General features: G+C 51.4%; 1 protein-coding gene across 4 annotated transcripts in view; it reads left to right on the top strand.

Moving 5' to 3' along the window:
- Nucleotides 1-603: 603 nt before the first annotated feature.
- The window catches only part of DNAH2 (dynein axonemal heavy chain 2), a 92,618-nt gene continuing 76,891 nt past the window's right edge, over nt 604-16,330 (top strand). For all 4 annotated transcript variants that reach the window (XM_042914611.1, XM_042914612.1, XM_042914613.1 and 1 more), the window contains exons 1-4: nt 604-697; nt 2,220-2,387; nt 8,249-8,307; nt 10,261-10,431. In XM_042914611.1, coding sequence (XP_042770545.1) covers nt 2,234-2,387; nt 8,249-8,307; nt 10,261-10,431 — 384 coding nt within the window. In that variant the 5' untranslated portion in view covers nt 604-697; nt 2,220-2,233. The remainder of the gene's footprint in view (nt 698-2,219; nt 2,388-8,248; nt 8,308-10,260; nt 10,432-16,330) is intronic.

Consider the following 16,330-nt stretch of genomic DNA (forward strand, 5'->3'; position numbering starts at 1 on the left):
GTTCCCCCCAAAACGGGCGACGCTTCCCAGAGCCGATCCTCAGGTTCCAAAGACTCCAGTTCCGTTCTTCCCTCCCCTCCCCCGCCCCGCGCCTCCAGGCGCTCCGAGACCCCAGTCCGAGCTCAGACGAGGGAAACCAGCGGGAGGGCAGGGGTGCTCCAGCCCCGGTTTTTCCCCCGGACCCAGCTGCAGCCGCGGCTGCCTCGAAATCCTGGAGCGCCTTCTAGAGCGTCCACGAGCCCCGCAGGCGGGACGCCGGGCGCCACCTGCTGGACGCGCTCGGGAGCGCGCCCGCAGACCGGGGCGCGGGGTCGGTGCGGGGGCTCCGCCGGCGCTCTCGCCGTCCCGCGGGAGGGTGGCTCGTGGCCTCAGCCTCGGCCCTTCCAGACTGTCCTCGGGCCGAACCCCGCCTCGTCCGGCCTGCCGGCCACGGTGGCTCTCGCCGGGCCCTCCGGCCCCCGCTCCCCGCGGGGCGCACGCGGGCCGGGGCGGGCTGCCGGGCGGCGGAGCGGAGCCGCCCTGCGCCTGCGCCGAGGACGCCGGGCTCGCGGGCACGCGCCCGGGCCGCTCACCCGTCCCGGCCCGTGGTTGCCTTGGCGACGCGTGCAGGCGCGGGCGGGAGCGGGCCTCTCGGGGCAACTTCCCAGACGGAGTGGCCGGTCCGGCGGCCTAGGGAGGACGGGGTCGGCGTAGTGAGGTGTGTGTCGGGGGCGAAGAGGAGGAGGGGAGACGGGGGAAGCTTCGGGGAGAAGGGGCAGCTGTGGGGGAGGGGAGGGCGGCCGTGTCCGGGGAGAAGGGGCAGGGGAGGTGGAGAAAGGGCAGATGTGGGGGAGGGGAGAAGAAGGGGCGGTTGGGGTTGAGACGGAGCAGCGGGGGGGGGGGGGGGGGGGGCAGTTGTGACCGTGGGGTGAGGAAGCCCCTGCAAGGGCAGGTTTGTGGACGACAGGCAGCCACTTTGAGGACCTGGCCGCTGGTCCCCTGCGTCCTTCCTGAGTGACGGCGCGAGCCCTCAGGCTGCTGGAGCGGCCCCTCCTGGGGTCGGCCCTGGCGGATCTGGGGGTGAGCCCCTGGGAAGGGTGCTCCCGGCCTCGCCCGCGGACGCCCCCCCCTTCCCCCCTCGGGAGGCTCCAGCCGCAGGCCGCTTCTCTGGAGGCCCCTGTCTGGGCTGCGGTTGGTTTTATCGATGCGTCGGCCTAACAGAACGCTTCCCCTTGGAGCAAAGCACGCATCCTTCAAGTCTGGAACTCATAACCTGTGATCAATGCCTGTGGCAGCCACAGGTGGCTGTCGGGCTGGAGCCGGAAGGCCCGGCCAATCACACAGTGCCCCTGGGCCGCTGCAAGCCCGCCGCGAACGCCCCTGCTTCTGCCCGAGAGGCCTTCCTCCTGCCCCATTTTCTTCTCCCCCCCGCACAATTGGAAATTCCGTGTCGGGTGACTTTTCTCCTTCCTTCTGCCAGTCTGTTCTCGGCCTTAGGAGTCAAATGAGGTTGGGCTTCACTGTGGCCTAGTTCAGGGTTCCTCGGTCAACTATGCGAAGAGATGTTTTCAGCACCCACAAACCGGAGTTCCTACCCCCCCAGCAATGAAAACCTAAAGAGATGTGTTGCAAATACCGTTTCTCTTTTTCTTTATATGTTTTGAGAGACAGCACGTGAGCAAGGGAGGGGCAGAGAGAGAGAGGGAGACCGAGAATCTCAAGCAGGCTCCTTGCTGTCAGCACGGAGCCCGACTCGGGGCTTGAACTCGCTCACGGGGAGATCATGACCTGAGTTGGATGCTTAACCCACTGAACCACCCAGGCGACACGCAAATACTGCGTTTCTTTGTTTAGGGGGGTGGCACATTTTAGCGTGGGTAGGAGGAGAATTTTCCACGTCCCCCCCCACCCCGTTGCTGGGGGTATCGCAGGAGGAAAGGAGGGTTGGAGGAGAATCATCTTGGTTTGCTTGGGTGACTTGATATGACAAGGGATGGGGGGACGGCCTTCCCCTCCCCGGGCCTTCTCTCCACCCATGGCCCTGAGGGGTAAAGTGGCTGAAGGTGTGTGTGACCACGCCTGGCTGGTTGATGGAGCAGGGTGAGGTATCCCCAGATAGGAGTATGATATGGGGAGGGGGTCTCAGTTTATGAATTCAAAAGGGACCGCGTGTATGGAGGGGGGACGGGCTGGGAGGCGTGGATCCGGTTGTGGACCCCCAGCTGCCCGTGTGTCCGCAGGTGTCGCCCGCGCCATGTCCAGCAAAGAAGAGAAGCAGAGACTGAGTGGCCAGGGAAGCGCCAGCCGTGGTGCCCGCCAAAGAGCCTCCGAGGCCACCCTGGCCTCGAAGCCTGGGGACGCCGCCCTGCCTCCCCAGCCGGAGTCCGATTCCTTCAAGGAGGAGCTTGGTGGGTACACGCTGGGGAGGAGCTCGGAGGCAGAATGTGTGTCTTCAAAGAGGGTCTGAGGGTTGTGGGGGAGTTGAGTGGAGTGTCAGGCCTGATGCTGGGCTCCTGTCTCTGTGTTTTCCTCCTGGCCAGCCTTGTCCTGTTCTTTCCCTCCTCGCAGTACCCCCCCTCCAACCCCCAACCACCCAGTGACCCCGGAGCTCACTAGCCGGTCCTTTCTTTCTCCTAGCCTCTTCTTCCTCCTCACTTCTAGTGTTCCAGGTTGCTCTGACCACACCGAAGAGGGTTTGATCTCTTCCTTTTTCCCATCTTCACCCTGGGTGGCAAAACAAATAATGTTTTTCTTCCATTAAGCCCATCACCATGGAGACTCAGCCTGCTTCGCCGCCCTTTGAATCCTCAGCCTGAGCGCTGCTTTCTCCCATCTGTTCAAGGCTCTTGCGTCTCTGCCTTCATTTTGGCGGAGCCTTGGTAGACTCAGGAGGGTCAGGTTCAGGGCCACACACACAAAAAGAAGCCCCATGTCTGGATGGAGGGAGCAGAGAGTTTAAAGAGGCTGCCTCCTGCGGCTTTGATCTCAGGGATGCCTCTCCTGTGGGTTGGAAGGTTTTTTTGGTAGCAGTTGCTGTCGCCGGGCCGTGCCTTGGAGCTCTGGCCGGTGTAGATAGGACTGTGAACTAAGTATAGCCCCCACATTTTCCCACTGCAAGCAGCCTGTGAAGAGGGACAGAAATAGAATCCTCTTTTCGTATTAACAGTGGTTAAGCATGGGTGTGGGAGAGAGGTCCGGGGTCCACAGGATACCTAGGATCCAGAGGTTAGAGACCAGCAAAATGTTCTGTTCTGAGTTCTCCCAGAAGCCTTAAAAATGGAACTAGCTCCTGGAGGCTGGGCGCCTGGACCAGGGATGCGGAGGGAGCAGGAGGTGCAGCGAGGTTCAACCTGGAGACTCCTCCAGTGTGAGAAGGGAAGGAGATTCTCAGTGAAAGCCTTGACCATCCAATACAAAGAATCTATGACTCCCTTAGCTCTAAGCCTTTTTGTCGTTTGGTGGGAGCTTTCCAGCTGACCCAGCAGAGGTTCAGAGGAGATGGGGACCTCCACAGCATCCCTGACACCCACAGTGATCCCTGCACTCTTTGGAGCTGGGGAGGGGATTGAGGTCTGTCCCTGCTGGAGACAGAGGGGCCGGCCATGGTCTGAATGTTTTGTTCCCCTCCCTCCCCCAATTCATATGTTGAAATCTTAACGCCTGATGTGATGTGATTAGTGGGTAGGGGCTTTGGGAGGTGCTCTGATCAGATCAGGAGGGTGGGACCATCATGGATGGGATAAGTGCCTTGGGAAGGTGGTTCCAGAGAGATCCCTTGCCTCAGTCCTCCATGTGAGGACACGGTGAGAAGTCTGTGACCCAGAGGAAGGGTCTCGGTGACCATGGTGCATCCTGGTTTAGGACTTGCAGCCTTCAGAAATGGGAGAGAGAAGTTTCTGCTGTTTAGAAGCCACCCAGTCTGTGCTGTTTTGTTTTTTTTTTTAATGTTTATTTTTGAAACAGAGACAGAGCATGAACGGGGGAGGGTCAGAGAGAGAGGGAGACACAGAATCTGAAACAGGCTCCAGGCTCTGAGCTGTCAGCACAGAGCTGGACGTGGGGCTCGAACTCACGGACTGCGCAATCATGACCTGAGCTGAAGTTGGATGCCTAACCAACTGAGCCACCCAAGCGCCCCCGTGCTGTTTTGTTATGGCAGATGCAGGGATAAAGGGGGAGGGCCTAAAACACATTGGTAAAGGTGGGTAAGTGGGCAAACACCCTTTGGAGGTCTCTGTTGACAACCTTTGCTTCCTTAGGTGTTCCTCAACTCCCATTAAGAAAAGGAGGACAGGTTTATAATCCCACATTTGTAGTTTTATTTGTTTGTTCATTTGTTTATTTTGAGAGAGTAGTTGTGCGTGTGTGTGCAACCAAGGAAGGGGCAGAGAGAGAGAGAGGGAGAGAATCCCAAGCAGGCTCCGAGCCGAGCAAGTACTCGATTGGGACTCCTCCGGACGCGGGACTCCATCCCGCATCTGTGAGATCGAGATCTGAGCCGAAATCAAGAGTTGGGTGCTTAACCGACTGAGCCACCCAGGTGCCCCCATATTGTAATTTTAATTATGTATGTATGTATGTGTTTAATTTTTTTACGTTAAGAAATTTTTTTAAGGGGCGCCTGGGTGGCTCAGTCGGTTGAGCGTCCGACTTCAGCTCAGGTCACGATCTCACGGTCCGTGAGTTCGAGCCCCGCGTCGGGCTCTGGGCTGATGGCTCAAAGCCTGGAGCCTGCTTCGGATTCTGTGTCTCCCTCTCTCTCTGCCCCTCCCCCATTCATGCTCTGTCTCTCTCTGTCTCAAAAATAAATAAACGTTAAAAAAAAAAAATTAAAAAAAATTTTTTTTAATGTTTCTTTTTATTTTTGAGAGAGACAGAGCATGAGTGGGGGAGTAGCGGAGAGATAGGGAGACACAGAATCCGACGCAGAATCCGAAGCAGGCTCCAGGCTCTGAGCTGTCAGTACAGAGCCTGACAAGGGGCTCAAACCTGGGAACAGTGAGATCATGACCTGGGCTGAAGTTGGACGCTTAGCCGACTGAGCCACCCGGGCTCCCCCATATTTGTAATTAAAAAAAAAAAAAAAAGAAAGAAAAGAAAAACTTTAAGGGCTAACCAGTTTTTTTTCCCACAGAGTTTGGCATCCAAACTTATTTGGTGGTAATATATAAACCAAACTGGCAGGAGAGTACTTACAGTCAATGTAACCACTTAGTGTGTATTTTCGAATGTTTTCCTGCGGTGCTCCTGACTGTAAAAGTTAGATTGTGGCGTGTTGGTCGAGAGTCTGCCGGAGGCGGTGGGGGGAGGGGGATCGTGTGTCATACTCCGTTGACAATTGTACATTCTGAAGTCTACGCCACCCCAAGGTTTTGGATAAGCTATAGACCCGTATTTCAGGCAAGTCAGGAAAAGTATAGGGAATAACAGAATGGACCCCCACGTACCCATCACCCAATGACGGCTACATTGTGGCCGTGAGTCCTTCCATTTGCCACATCTCCCCCAGCTCTTCTCTCTCTCTCCAGATGCCACCATTATCCTGAGTTGGTGTTTGTCATCCTCAAGCTTGCTTTTTAAAACAATCAATTTTTTTTTTTAATGTTTGTTTATTTTTGAGAGAGAGAGAGAGAGACAGAGAGAAGGAGGCAGAATCGGAAGCAGGCTCCAGGCTCCGAGCTGTCAGCACAGAGCCCGACGCGGGGCTCGAGCTCCCGGTCCGCGAGATCGTGACCTGAACGGAAGTCAGCCACTTAACTGACCGAGCCACCCAGGCTCCCCCTCAAGCTTGCTATTTACATTTTTACTGCATATCTCATGACTTGGATTTTATATATATAACTTGTGTTGTAGGAGACGAAACCGATATACTCTTTAAGCAACGTTTTTTTCTTTTTCTTTTTCGAGTTTACTCCTCTACTTGGAGAGTGCATGCGTGCAATCATGAGCGGGTGAGAGGCAGAGAGAGAATCCCAAGCAGGCTCCCTGCTGTCAGCACAGAGCTCTATGTGGGGCTCCATCCTACAAACCCGTGAGATCATGACCTGGGCCGAAATCAAGAGCCAGATGCTTAACTGACTGAGCCCCCAGGCGCCCCCCCACCCCCAACTTACCCTTGAGGTTGCCTCAGTCTTCCTCCCCTTGGCCTTGGTTCCATCTGGCATCTTGAATGCCTTCAGTTTTCTCAAAGGGCATTAGATTTCTTGGTTACCCGTCTCACCACCGCCAAGCTCCTGGAACCGTCTGTCCCATCTTTTTCATGATTTTCTTTCTTGGCTTCTGTGCCTCAGTCTCCCCTCTTGGGATTCCTTTCTGAAGTCGGAGTGTCCTGTTCCCCAAAGTCTTTTGGCTCCGTCTCATTTGCTGCTTCTTCCTTTCGGCCCATGGCGGGTGGGAAACCCACCGGCTTTACCCGTCTCTTGTGTGAGCAGCAGATCAGGAGGTAGAAACACACCCTCCTGGGTATTTTCGGCGTCCAGAGTGGGTGCGGCAGAAACGAGTGCGACAACTGAGCTGGGCCGGTTTCCGTGGGCCCCAGCTTTTGCATGTGGGAAGAGCAATGGAAGGCCAGAAGCTGAAGGCCTAGAATAATCTTAGTACTGCTTGGCCTTCATTCCCCTGCCTCCCTCCACTCGTCTACTCCTGCCCTTGTCAGCTTTTTCTTTCTTTATTAATTAAAAAAGATTTTTTTAACACTTATTTATTATTGAGAGACAGAGAGACACAGAGCATGAGCAAGGAGGGAAAGGGCAGAGAGAGAGGGAGACACAGAATTCAAAGCAGGCTCCAGGCTCTGAGCTGTCAGCACAGATCCCGACGTGGGGCTCGAACTCACAAACTGTGAGATTGTGACCTGAGCCGAAGTCGGACGCTTAACTGACTGAGCCACCCAGGTGCCCCCCTCGTCGGCTTTTTAACAGAAAATTGGGATAGAATTCACTTACTATAAAATTCATGCCTTTAAATTTTTTTCCCTAAATGTTTGTTTATTTTTGAGAGAGAGAGACAGAGGGTGAGTGGGGGACGGGCAGTGAGAGAGGGAGACACAGAATCGGAAGCAGGCTCCAGGCTCTGAGCTGTCAGCACAGAGCCCGACACGGGGCTTGAACCCATGAGCTCTGAGATTATGACCTGAGCCAAAGTCGGATGCTTAAGCGACTGAGCCACCCAGGTGCTCCTAATTTTTTTTAATGTCTTGTTATTTACTTTTGAGAGAGAGACAGAGCACGAGTGGGGGAGAGCAGAGAGAGACGGAGACGGAACCCGAAGCAACTTACAGGCTCTGAGGTGTCGGCACGGAGCCCAGCGTGGGGCTTGAACTCATAAGCCATGAGATCATGACCCGAGCCGAAGTTAGACCCTTAACCTGCTGAGCCACCCAGGTGCCCCAAAGTTCATCCCTTTGAGGCGCAATTCAGTGATTTTGGGCATATTCACAGAACTGTCTCAACCATCACCACTACCTAATTTTAGAGCGTTTGCATCCTGTTCCCCTCCCCCCTGCCCCGAGAAAGCCACTTGAAGCACCTTGAAAGGCTGGCATCAGCTCACCCTATATCTTTACTCCTCATTGCATCAGATCCTAGTTGTTTATTTTTAATTAAAACATGTTTTTGAAGTGTATTTACTTTGAGAGACAGAGTGAGCGGGGAGGGGCAGGGAGAGAGGGAGAGAGAGGATCCCAAGCAGGCTCTGCAGTGTCAGTGTGGAACCCGATGCGGGGCTTGAACTCACAGACTGTGAGACCTGAGCCAAAACCAGGAGTCGGACGCTTAACTACCTGTGCTACCCAGGCGCCCCCAGACCCTAGTCTTTTGGCAGCCGCTCCCCCTTCCCCTTGCCCCACAGACCCTGATAACCGCTAATCCACTTTCTGTCTGTATGGATTTGCCTGCTGTCCACATCTCACGTAAATGGATCCGTACGGTATATGGTCTTTTGTGACCGGCTTCTCACACCCAACATCACGTTTCTGAGCTTTGTCCGTGATGCAGCGTTGTACCTGACCTCCGTTCCCTTTTTTCTTTAAATGTTTGTTTATTTTTGAGAGAGAGAGAGACAGAGCGTGCATAGGGGAGGGGCGGAGAGAGAGGGAGACACAGAATCCGAAGCAGGCTCCGGGCTCCGAGCTGTCAGCACAGAGCCCGACGCGGGGCTCGAACCCACGAACTGTGAGATCATGAGCTGAGCTGAAGTCGGCCGCTTAACCGACTGAGCCACCCAGGCGCCCCATGGAACGCCCTCATTTTTGAATTTTTGTTCTTCCCAGAGCCAACATCGGAGGAGCCCGAGGCACAGAAAGAATTGTCGGAGCCTGAGGCGGATGTGGTAAGTTAGGGATTTCCCTGAGCCAACTCTTCCTCCCCGGGAGCCAGTCAGTCCGAGGTTAGCTGTAAAATGGAGGACGAGGAGGTCTCTCCAATCTGTCGCTGGCGTCTACTCCCTCTCCACTGGGAGCCTGCTTGCCACGGATCCAGCTCGCTGAGTCACGAGAAAGTTCTCCGTGCCCCGCACCCCTCCAGAGGGACAGGGCTTTGCGCGAGGGACAGGGCTCTTCACTTTCCCTTCCTTGTGTCCCCGCCTTTTTTTGTTTGTTGATTTTTCAAATGTCTTTAATTTTTATTGTTCAGTGTTTGTTTATCAGAGAGAGAGGGACAGAGGGTGGGAGAGAGCGAGGGAGACACAGGTTCCGAAGCAGGCTCCGGGCTCCGAGCTGTCAGCACAGAGCCCGACGCGGGGCTTGAACTCATGAACTAGGAGATGGTGACCTGAGCTGACGTCAGATGCTCAACCGACTGAGCCACCCAGGCGCCCCGCCCCTTGTCTCCCCTGCCTTGAATCAAACGGGGACAGGCTCACCGCGTGAGGCCCAGCTGTGCGCGCTGTGGCTTCGTGCCAGGAACAAGAACTCTCCGGGCCCGGGTGTTAGCAGCCGAGCACTGTGTGCTATATCCTTGCTATTTTTATTTGTACTTCTTTGATTTCAAGTGACACTGAACAGTTTTTTCATATTTTCAGTTTCTCTTTTTGCGACACGACACGTCCGTTTGCGTCCGTTTATTTCCTGGGGTGGTTGCGTTTTCCTCGTTGGTCCACCCTTGGCTCTACATGGGAGACATTTAATTTTTTTTTTAACGTTTATTTATTTTTGAGACAGAGAGAGACAGAGCATGAACGGGGGAGGGGGGCAGAGAGAGAGGGAGACACAGAATTGGAAGCAGGCTCCAGGCTCTGAGCCATCAGCCCAGAGCCCGATGCGGGGCTCGAACTCACGGACCGCGAGATCGTGACCTGAGCCGAAGTCGGATGCTCAACCGACTGAGCCACCCAGGCGCCCCTCTACATGGGAGACATTTTAGAGCATGAAGCTTTCTCGACTTGGAAACTTCAGGTGAAAGAGATTCCTTCTCATCTTCCGGGAGCACCGGGAGAAGGACAGGGTGACTCCTCGCGTTTGTCCTCATGTCTTCCGGTTCCTTTAATTATTTAGAGGAGTTCTCCAGACTTTTTTTTTTTTTTTTCTAGTCACCACTTACAATTTTTTTGCCGTCTAACTCGTGTGTTCTTTGGTGTTTCCCAGTCTTGTCTCTTCCCCTTCGTTCTCCCTTTCTGCTAATGCTAGTTTGCTTTTTTTTTTTTTTAAGTTTATTTACTTCGAAAGAGAGAGAGAGACAGGGAATGCACTCACAGGAGGAGCAGAGAAAAAGGGAGAGACAGAGACAGGGTAGAGCCTGACTTGGGGCTCGAACCCGCAAACCATAAGATGATGAACTGAGCCGAAATCAAGAGTCAGACACTTAACCGACTGAGCTCCCCAGGCACCCCTGCCAGTTGGCTTTGCCTTGACGTCTCCCGTTCAGTGTCCCCCCCCCCGGGCAGGCTGCACCCTTCTCCTTTTTCCAGCTCATCATCTTGGAGCCTGATTGCCTGCTTTAGGCTCCTACCCTACAGGGTCCCTCGATGGAGTTTTACCCCGAGGTCGAGGATTGCTGGGCGAGGTGTCTTTGCAACCACGGGCGTAAAGGAGATATCTTGGGAAGATCGTGTCCCCCGTTTTCCTCTGTGGTCTGTCTAGTTTCACTCGTTGGACCAAGGGAATCTCACTGCCTTCTTCAGAAGCTTGAAACCTGCCATTCGGCTTCTCTGCAGCCTTCCCTTCAGCATCCTGGACTCGTCAGGCTTCTCGCCTCGTGTCCCGTGTCCCCACGCGCGCTTGTGAATGGGGGAAAGGACTCCTCCTAACAGCTGTACCTGCTTCGGCCCTCTGCTCCCCTCCCGTAGAAGCCCCTTTTCCTGTCCCGAGCCGTGCTGACGGGACTGGCGGGTGCGGAATGGACAGCGGAGCACGACGCCGTCCTGGAGCACTTCGCCCGGGACCCTTCGGAACCCATCGTCACCATCTTCATCGACCCCTGTGTGGGGCTGACGCTGGAGCGGGGCATGCCTGTACAGGTGGGTGCTCGGCTCTCCTGGACCCCGAGGGGGTCGGCCAGGGAGCTGAGGGCTTGCGGCCCTCCGTCATCTGAGTCTTACCTCCTGTGCCCCAGGTGTGTTGGGCCCCGCGGTGGGTCCGCTTGACGGAATACAGAGGCATGAGGCAGGGTTTTGCTTCCGGCGATCTCATGGTCTGGTGGGGGAGACAGACGTATAGAAACTATTCACAATGTGTTAGGATGCACGGGCGGAGCTGAATAGGAACTTTATGGGGACAGTATAGCCAGGGGGATGCTGGCAAGGCCTGGCGACAGAGGTGACATTCGAGCTGGAAAAGAAAGGTAAGTCCGATTTCATCGCGTCTGGGTGAGAGCTGTGTCGGCAGAGAACGCTTTATGTGCAAAGAAAAGAGCTGTGGGAGGCGATCCTGAAGAGGCGGGCTGGGGTCACTTCGCGGAGGGCCTTGTGTTTACGCTGGAGAATTTGGCCTCCCTCCTGGAGGGAACTAGCGCAGCCTTTCGTGGATTAGAGAGAGAACGCTTTCAACCGTGTGGAAGACACATCGGCGAGGGGTAAGCCACGGGTAGGGAGACGGTGAAAAGACGGGCAGAGTAGAACGTTAGTGGTGGAATCTGGGCAGTGGGTATATAGGTCATTGTTGTAAACCTCCTGTAACTTTTCTGTATGTTCGAAGCCTTTGAAATAAAGTGTTGGAAAAGAGAAAGGCCTTTGCTTTGCTTTTATTGGCAGCACGTACACAAAACGATAACGATAATGAAGGTGAACGTGGCCGTGTGCCGTGACACGATTTGGGAAATGTTCCAGATCAAACAAAAGCAAAAATAGCTTGCGGCTTTTTCCTGTACATTGGCGTCAGGCAGCTACAAAACATCATGGAAAAAAAAAGAAAAGATCTCATTCGTAAAAGGAAGAGGAGTTTGCCAAAAATGTGTAGGATTTATATGAAAGAAAGCAAGTTTGTTGCAGGCCATGAAACCATGAGAGAAGGTTTGACTGAATAGCCATATCCTGTTTCTGGGTGGGAATCTTAATATTATAAAGATCCTTTATCTAAAAAGAAATGTACCATTTTAATGCAACTCCCACCACAGTGCCAAAGTCCCTAAATCCCTTACGTGAAGATTTAAAAATATATCCAGTCGGGACGCCTGGGTGGCTCAGTCGGTTGGGCATCTGACTTCAGCTCAGGTCATGCTCTCCTGGATCATGAGCTCGAGCCCCGCGTTGGGCTCTGTGCTGACAGCTCGGAGCCTGGAGCCTGCTTGGGATTCTGTGTCTCCCTCTCTCTGCCCTTCCCCCGCTCACGTTCTGTCTGTCTCTCAAAAATAAACATTAAAAAATATGTATCCAGAAATATGCATGAAGAAGGAAAGTAATGTTGGAGAGTTGTGAATACGAAAATCTCTTCTAATTAAACTGAAGTAATTACAACAGAGCTGTACTGGGACAGGAACATACATTGATATGCAACGTTAAAGACACCAAGCACAGACGCATATATGTAAGCATTTTCTCTGAAAATTGCATTTAAAATCTGTGGGGAAGAACAGATCCTTCGGTGAATAGAATTGGGAAATATAGAAAAGTTTTCCATTAAAAATCGAATCAGCTGGGGAGAGCAGGGGGAAACAGGCAGATGTTGGTCAGAGGGCACGAGGAGATCAAAAGCAGAGGCCACAAAGCAAAAATACACACATGGGACTACATCAAATCCAAAAGCTTCTGCACAGCAAAGCTTCTTCCATCAACAAAATGAAAAGGCAAACCTAAGGATTGGGAGAAAATATGTGTAAATCGTCTATCTGATAAAAGGTTAATATCCAAAGTATATAAAGAACTCCTACAATCCAATAGCAAAAAGAACAGCCTGATCACAAAATGAGCAGAGGGATTGAAGAGACATTTTCCCAAAGAAGACCTACAAATGGCCAACGGGTGTTTGAAAAGGTGCCTCCATATCATCAATGGGAGAAATGCAAGTGAAAATCGCAGCGAGGTATCAGATACCACCTGACGCTTGTCAGAATGGCCATCGTCAAATAGACTCCCAAGAGGCAGCAAATGTTGGTGAAGATGTGCAGGAGAGGGAACCCTCGTGCACTGTTAGTGGGAATGTGAGTTGGTGCGGTCGCTCTGGAGAATGGGATGGACGTTCCTCAGAAAATTAAAAACAGGACTACCCTATGATCTGGCAGTCGAGTTGTGGGCATCCATCCAAAGGAAATGAAATCACTGTCTCAAAAAGATACCCGTACCCCACGTTCGTTGCAGCATTATTTACAATAGCCAAGCTATGGGAGCAGCCTAAGTGTCCACCGATGGATGAATGGATAAAGAAAGTTCCATGTACACACGATGGAACAGTATTCAGCAGTGAGAAAGAAAAGAAGCCCGGGGCGCCTGGGTGGCTCAGTTGGTTAAGCAGCGGGCTCTTGGTTTAGGCTCAGGTCATGATCTTGTGGTTCATGGCACTGAGCCCCGCATCACGCTCCACACCGACAGTGCGTGGAGATGGTCTCTGATTCTCAGTTTTTTTTTCTCCTAAAAAAGTTAAAAACAGAAAGAAAGAAAAGAGAATCTTGCTACTTGCAATATCCTGGATTGAACTTGAGGGCATTATGCTGAAATAAGTCAGAGGAACGTAAATACTGTATGATCTCACTCATGTGTGGAATCTAGGGGGGGCAAACCCCAAACTCACAGAAACAGAACAGATTGGCGGTTGCTAGAGCGAGGGGGTGGGCAGGTAGGGGAAATGGTTGAAGGCGGTCAAAAGATACAAACCTCCAGTTTTAAGAGAAATCAGTTCTGGTGATATAATGTACAACACGGTGACTATCGTCAGCAAGAGCATGTATTTGAAAGTTGCTAAGGGGGTAGATCTTAAAAAGCTCTCAAGATGAGACGGAAAAAATTGTAAGTGCGTGAGGTGACGGATGTTAACTAAACTTACTGTGATCATCACTTTACATATATCAAATCACGTTGTACGCGTTAACAGTGTTATCGGTCAGTTATATCTCAACACAACCGGAGGGAAAGGGTACAGTTTCATTTATGCAAGGCGAATGGTTCTGGAGATCTCTTAGCACGGTAACCACAATTACCATGTGTGTTCACCTGCAGTTTGCTAAGAGGGTACGTCTTCAGTGTTCTCACTGCACACACACATGCACACGAGAAGAAAAAGAAAAAAAGGGTACCTACCGAGATAGTGGATATATTCATTCGGTTGATTATGCTGATCATTTCACAGGGTATACATACATCAAAACATCAGGTTGTATACCCTAAATCTATACATTTTCATTTGTCAATTATGCCTCAAGGAAGAGAAAATTTATTTGGTATGCTGAAATACATTCTAAACGAGATTACAGCCTTAGTTGTATGCTTCTGGGTCAAGATGGCCAGTTGAACTTCCTTAAAGAATTATTACTCTTGGGGTGCCTGGGTGGCCCAGTCGCTTAAGCGTCCGACTTTGACTCAGGTCATGGTCTCACAAGTTTGTGAGTTCAAGCCCTGTGTCGGGCTCTGTGCTGACAGCTCAGAGCCTGGAGCCTGGTTCGGATTCTGTGTCTCCCCCCTCTCATGCTCTGTCTCGCTCTTTCAAAAATAAATAAACATTAAAAATTTTTTTAAAAGAATTATTACTCTTGATAAAAGGAGCAAAAGGTAAAACCAGAAAAAAAAAATAAACAACACCCAAGAGTAAAGAAGGAAAGAAGCATAATCTAATCTAAGAAACTTGATGAAGTGGGGACCAATGAAAGGTCTGTGCTCTGAGTGACAGAAATGTTCTTCCCAGGGGAATGGTGGACCCCCAGCAAGATGGGACCCTCAGGGCATGTAACAAAACCTGAAAAGGAAGAAAGTGCCCAGGTATTTTCTCAGAGATTTTACGTTCTTTTGAAATTAGCCTGAACCACCCGCCCATCCCCTCATGCTATCCTCTTAGAGGGAATAAAGCGTAAAATACGCGATCCTTTCACTTGGAGGGGGGAAAGAAACACGCTCTCCCAGCAGGACATCAAGGAGTCACCCACAGTCTGTTAGAGCAGAAAAGATGGGGTCACAGAAACTGCTCACGCATGTGGAAGGCGGAGAGGAATTGCGTGGCAACCGCAGGCATATTACATCCAGGGGACACAAATGGAACAAAGCAGACACAGGAGGAAAAGAGCCAAGCAGAAGGAAATTCCTCACAACAGAATTTGTGCTAGGAACAAACCTAACAAGAGCATGAATTCAATTTTTAAAAAGCTGGGAGGTGAAATGATGCAACATGGGAAATACATAAAACGGAGATTGCAAATTTTAGGAAATGAACATAGCAGCAGGTGACAAAACCCAGTAGGTTAGAAACAGCGAGGGACTGACGAGCGATCGCTGCAGACCCGAGTTGCCAGGGAAGAGAGGCTCGAGATCATCATAGTGCACGAGGAAGAGAAAGCCAATGACAACACGATTAAAGGAACGTTAATAAGACAGGTGATCTAATATAGAGTGCCAACGAATGAGACAATAGAAATTTAAAGATAAAACACAAAGAATTTCCTTGACCTGCAGAAGGACCTGAATCTGGGAATTGGCAGAGCATACTTTTCTTCCACAAAATTTGTTACACAATGTTTAATGTCAACACACATCTTAGGTAAGCTACTGAACTCCAAGGGAATTAATTCTTTGGGAACATCGCCTAGGTGGTATTCCTGCCAAGAAGATTTAACCTGCATCTAATACTGAGGAAACAATCAGATAAATCCAAGTTAAGGGACATTTTGGAAAACAACTGGCCTGGACTGTTAGAAAGATCAGTGCCATGGAAGAAAGAAAAAGACAGGGGTGGTGGGGTGGGGGGCGCCTGGGTGGCTCAGGTCGGCTCAGATCATGGTCTCACGGTTCGTGAGTTTGAGCCCCACGTTGGGCTCTGCGCTGGTGGCGCGGAGCCTGCTTGGTATTCTCTCCCTCTCTCTCTCTGCCCCTTCCTCATCTGCACTCTCTCTCAAAATAAGTAAATAAACTAAAAAGAAAAAGAAAAAAAAAAAAAAAAAGGAAAAGACCGGAGAACCGTGTGGAATGCAAGGAAACTGAGAAGACACGGCTGTGTGTGATCCTGGATTGGGTCCTGGGTGGCAAAGAACAGCCGTATGTGACGTTATTTGGACCACTGGGGAAAATTGAACATGGATTGTGTATTATATCAAGTGTTGTATGAAGTTCAGTCTTCTGAGTGTGTGATAATTATGGTGTTGGATGTGTTGGAGAATAGCCTTTTTCAGAGCTATACGCCAAAGTATTTAAGGGCGCCCTATCACGATGTCTACTGCTAACTCTCAAATGGCTCAGCTGGGAGAGGGAGCGAGCAAGAGGGTTCCCTCAAGCACAGATGTTGACAATAATGAGTCTAGATGGAGGGTGTGCTGTTCATTGGATTTTTCTTGCAGTTTCTCTATGAGTTGGAATTATTTAAAACACAAAACTTTGGGAAAAAATGACTTAGCCCTCGCCAAAAAACAAATAGTCTGCCACGAGGAAACATGAGGCTGGTCGCCCACTTCTCTGATCACCAGGAAGAACACACTCAGAGTTCTCTCGGAAGGACAGTGTGCCCCAAGGGTATTATACCCAGCCGAGATGGTCAAATACAATGGCAACAAAGAGGTGGTCATTTTCAATCTTGAAAGAACCCTACTTAAAAAAAAAATATATTTATCATCAGTGGAAATCTATTCCATTAAGAAATGAACCAAATAGGGGCTCCTGGCTGGCTCACGCAGTGGAGCGTGAGACTCTTGATCTGGGGTCATGAGTTTGAGCCCCACGTTGGGTGTAGAGATTACTCAAAAATAAAATCTTAGAAAAGAAAGAAATGAACCAAATAAAGAACTCAGGA

The sequence above is a fragment of the Panthera leo genome, chromosome E1 (assembly GCF_018350215.1).
Source record: "Panthera leo isolate Ple1 chromosome E1, P.leo_Ple1_pat1.1, whole genome shotgun sequence".
In the NCBI taxonomy this organism is placed as follows: domain Eukaryota; kingdom Metazoa; phylum Chordata; class Mammalia; order Carnivora; family Felidae; genus Panthera; species Panthera leo.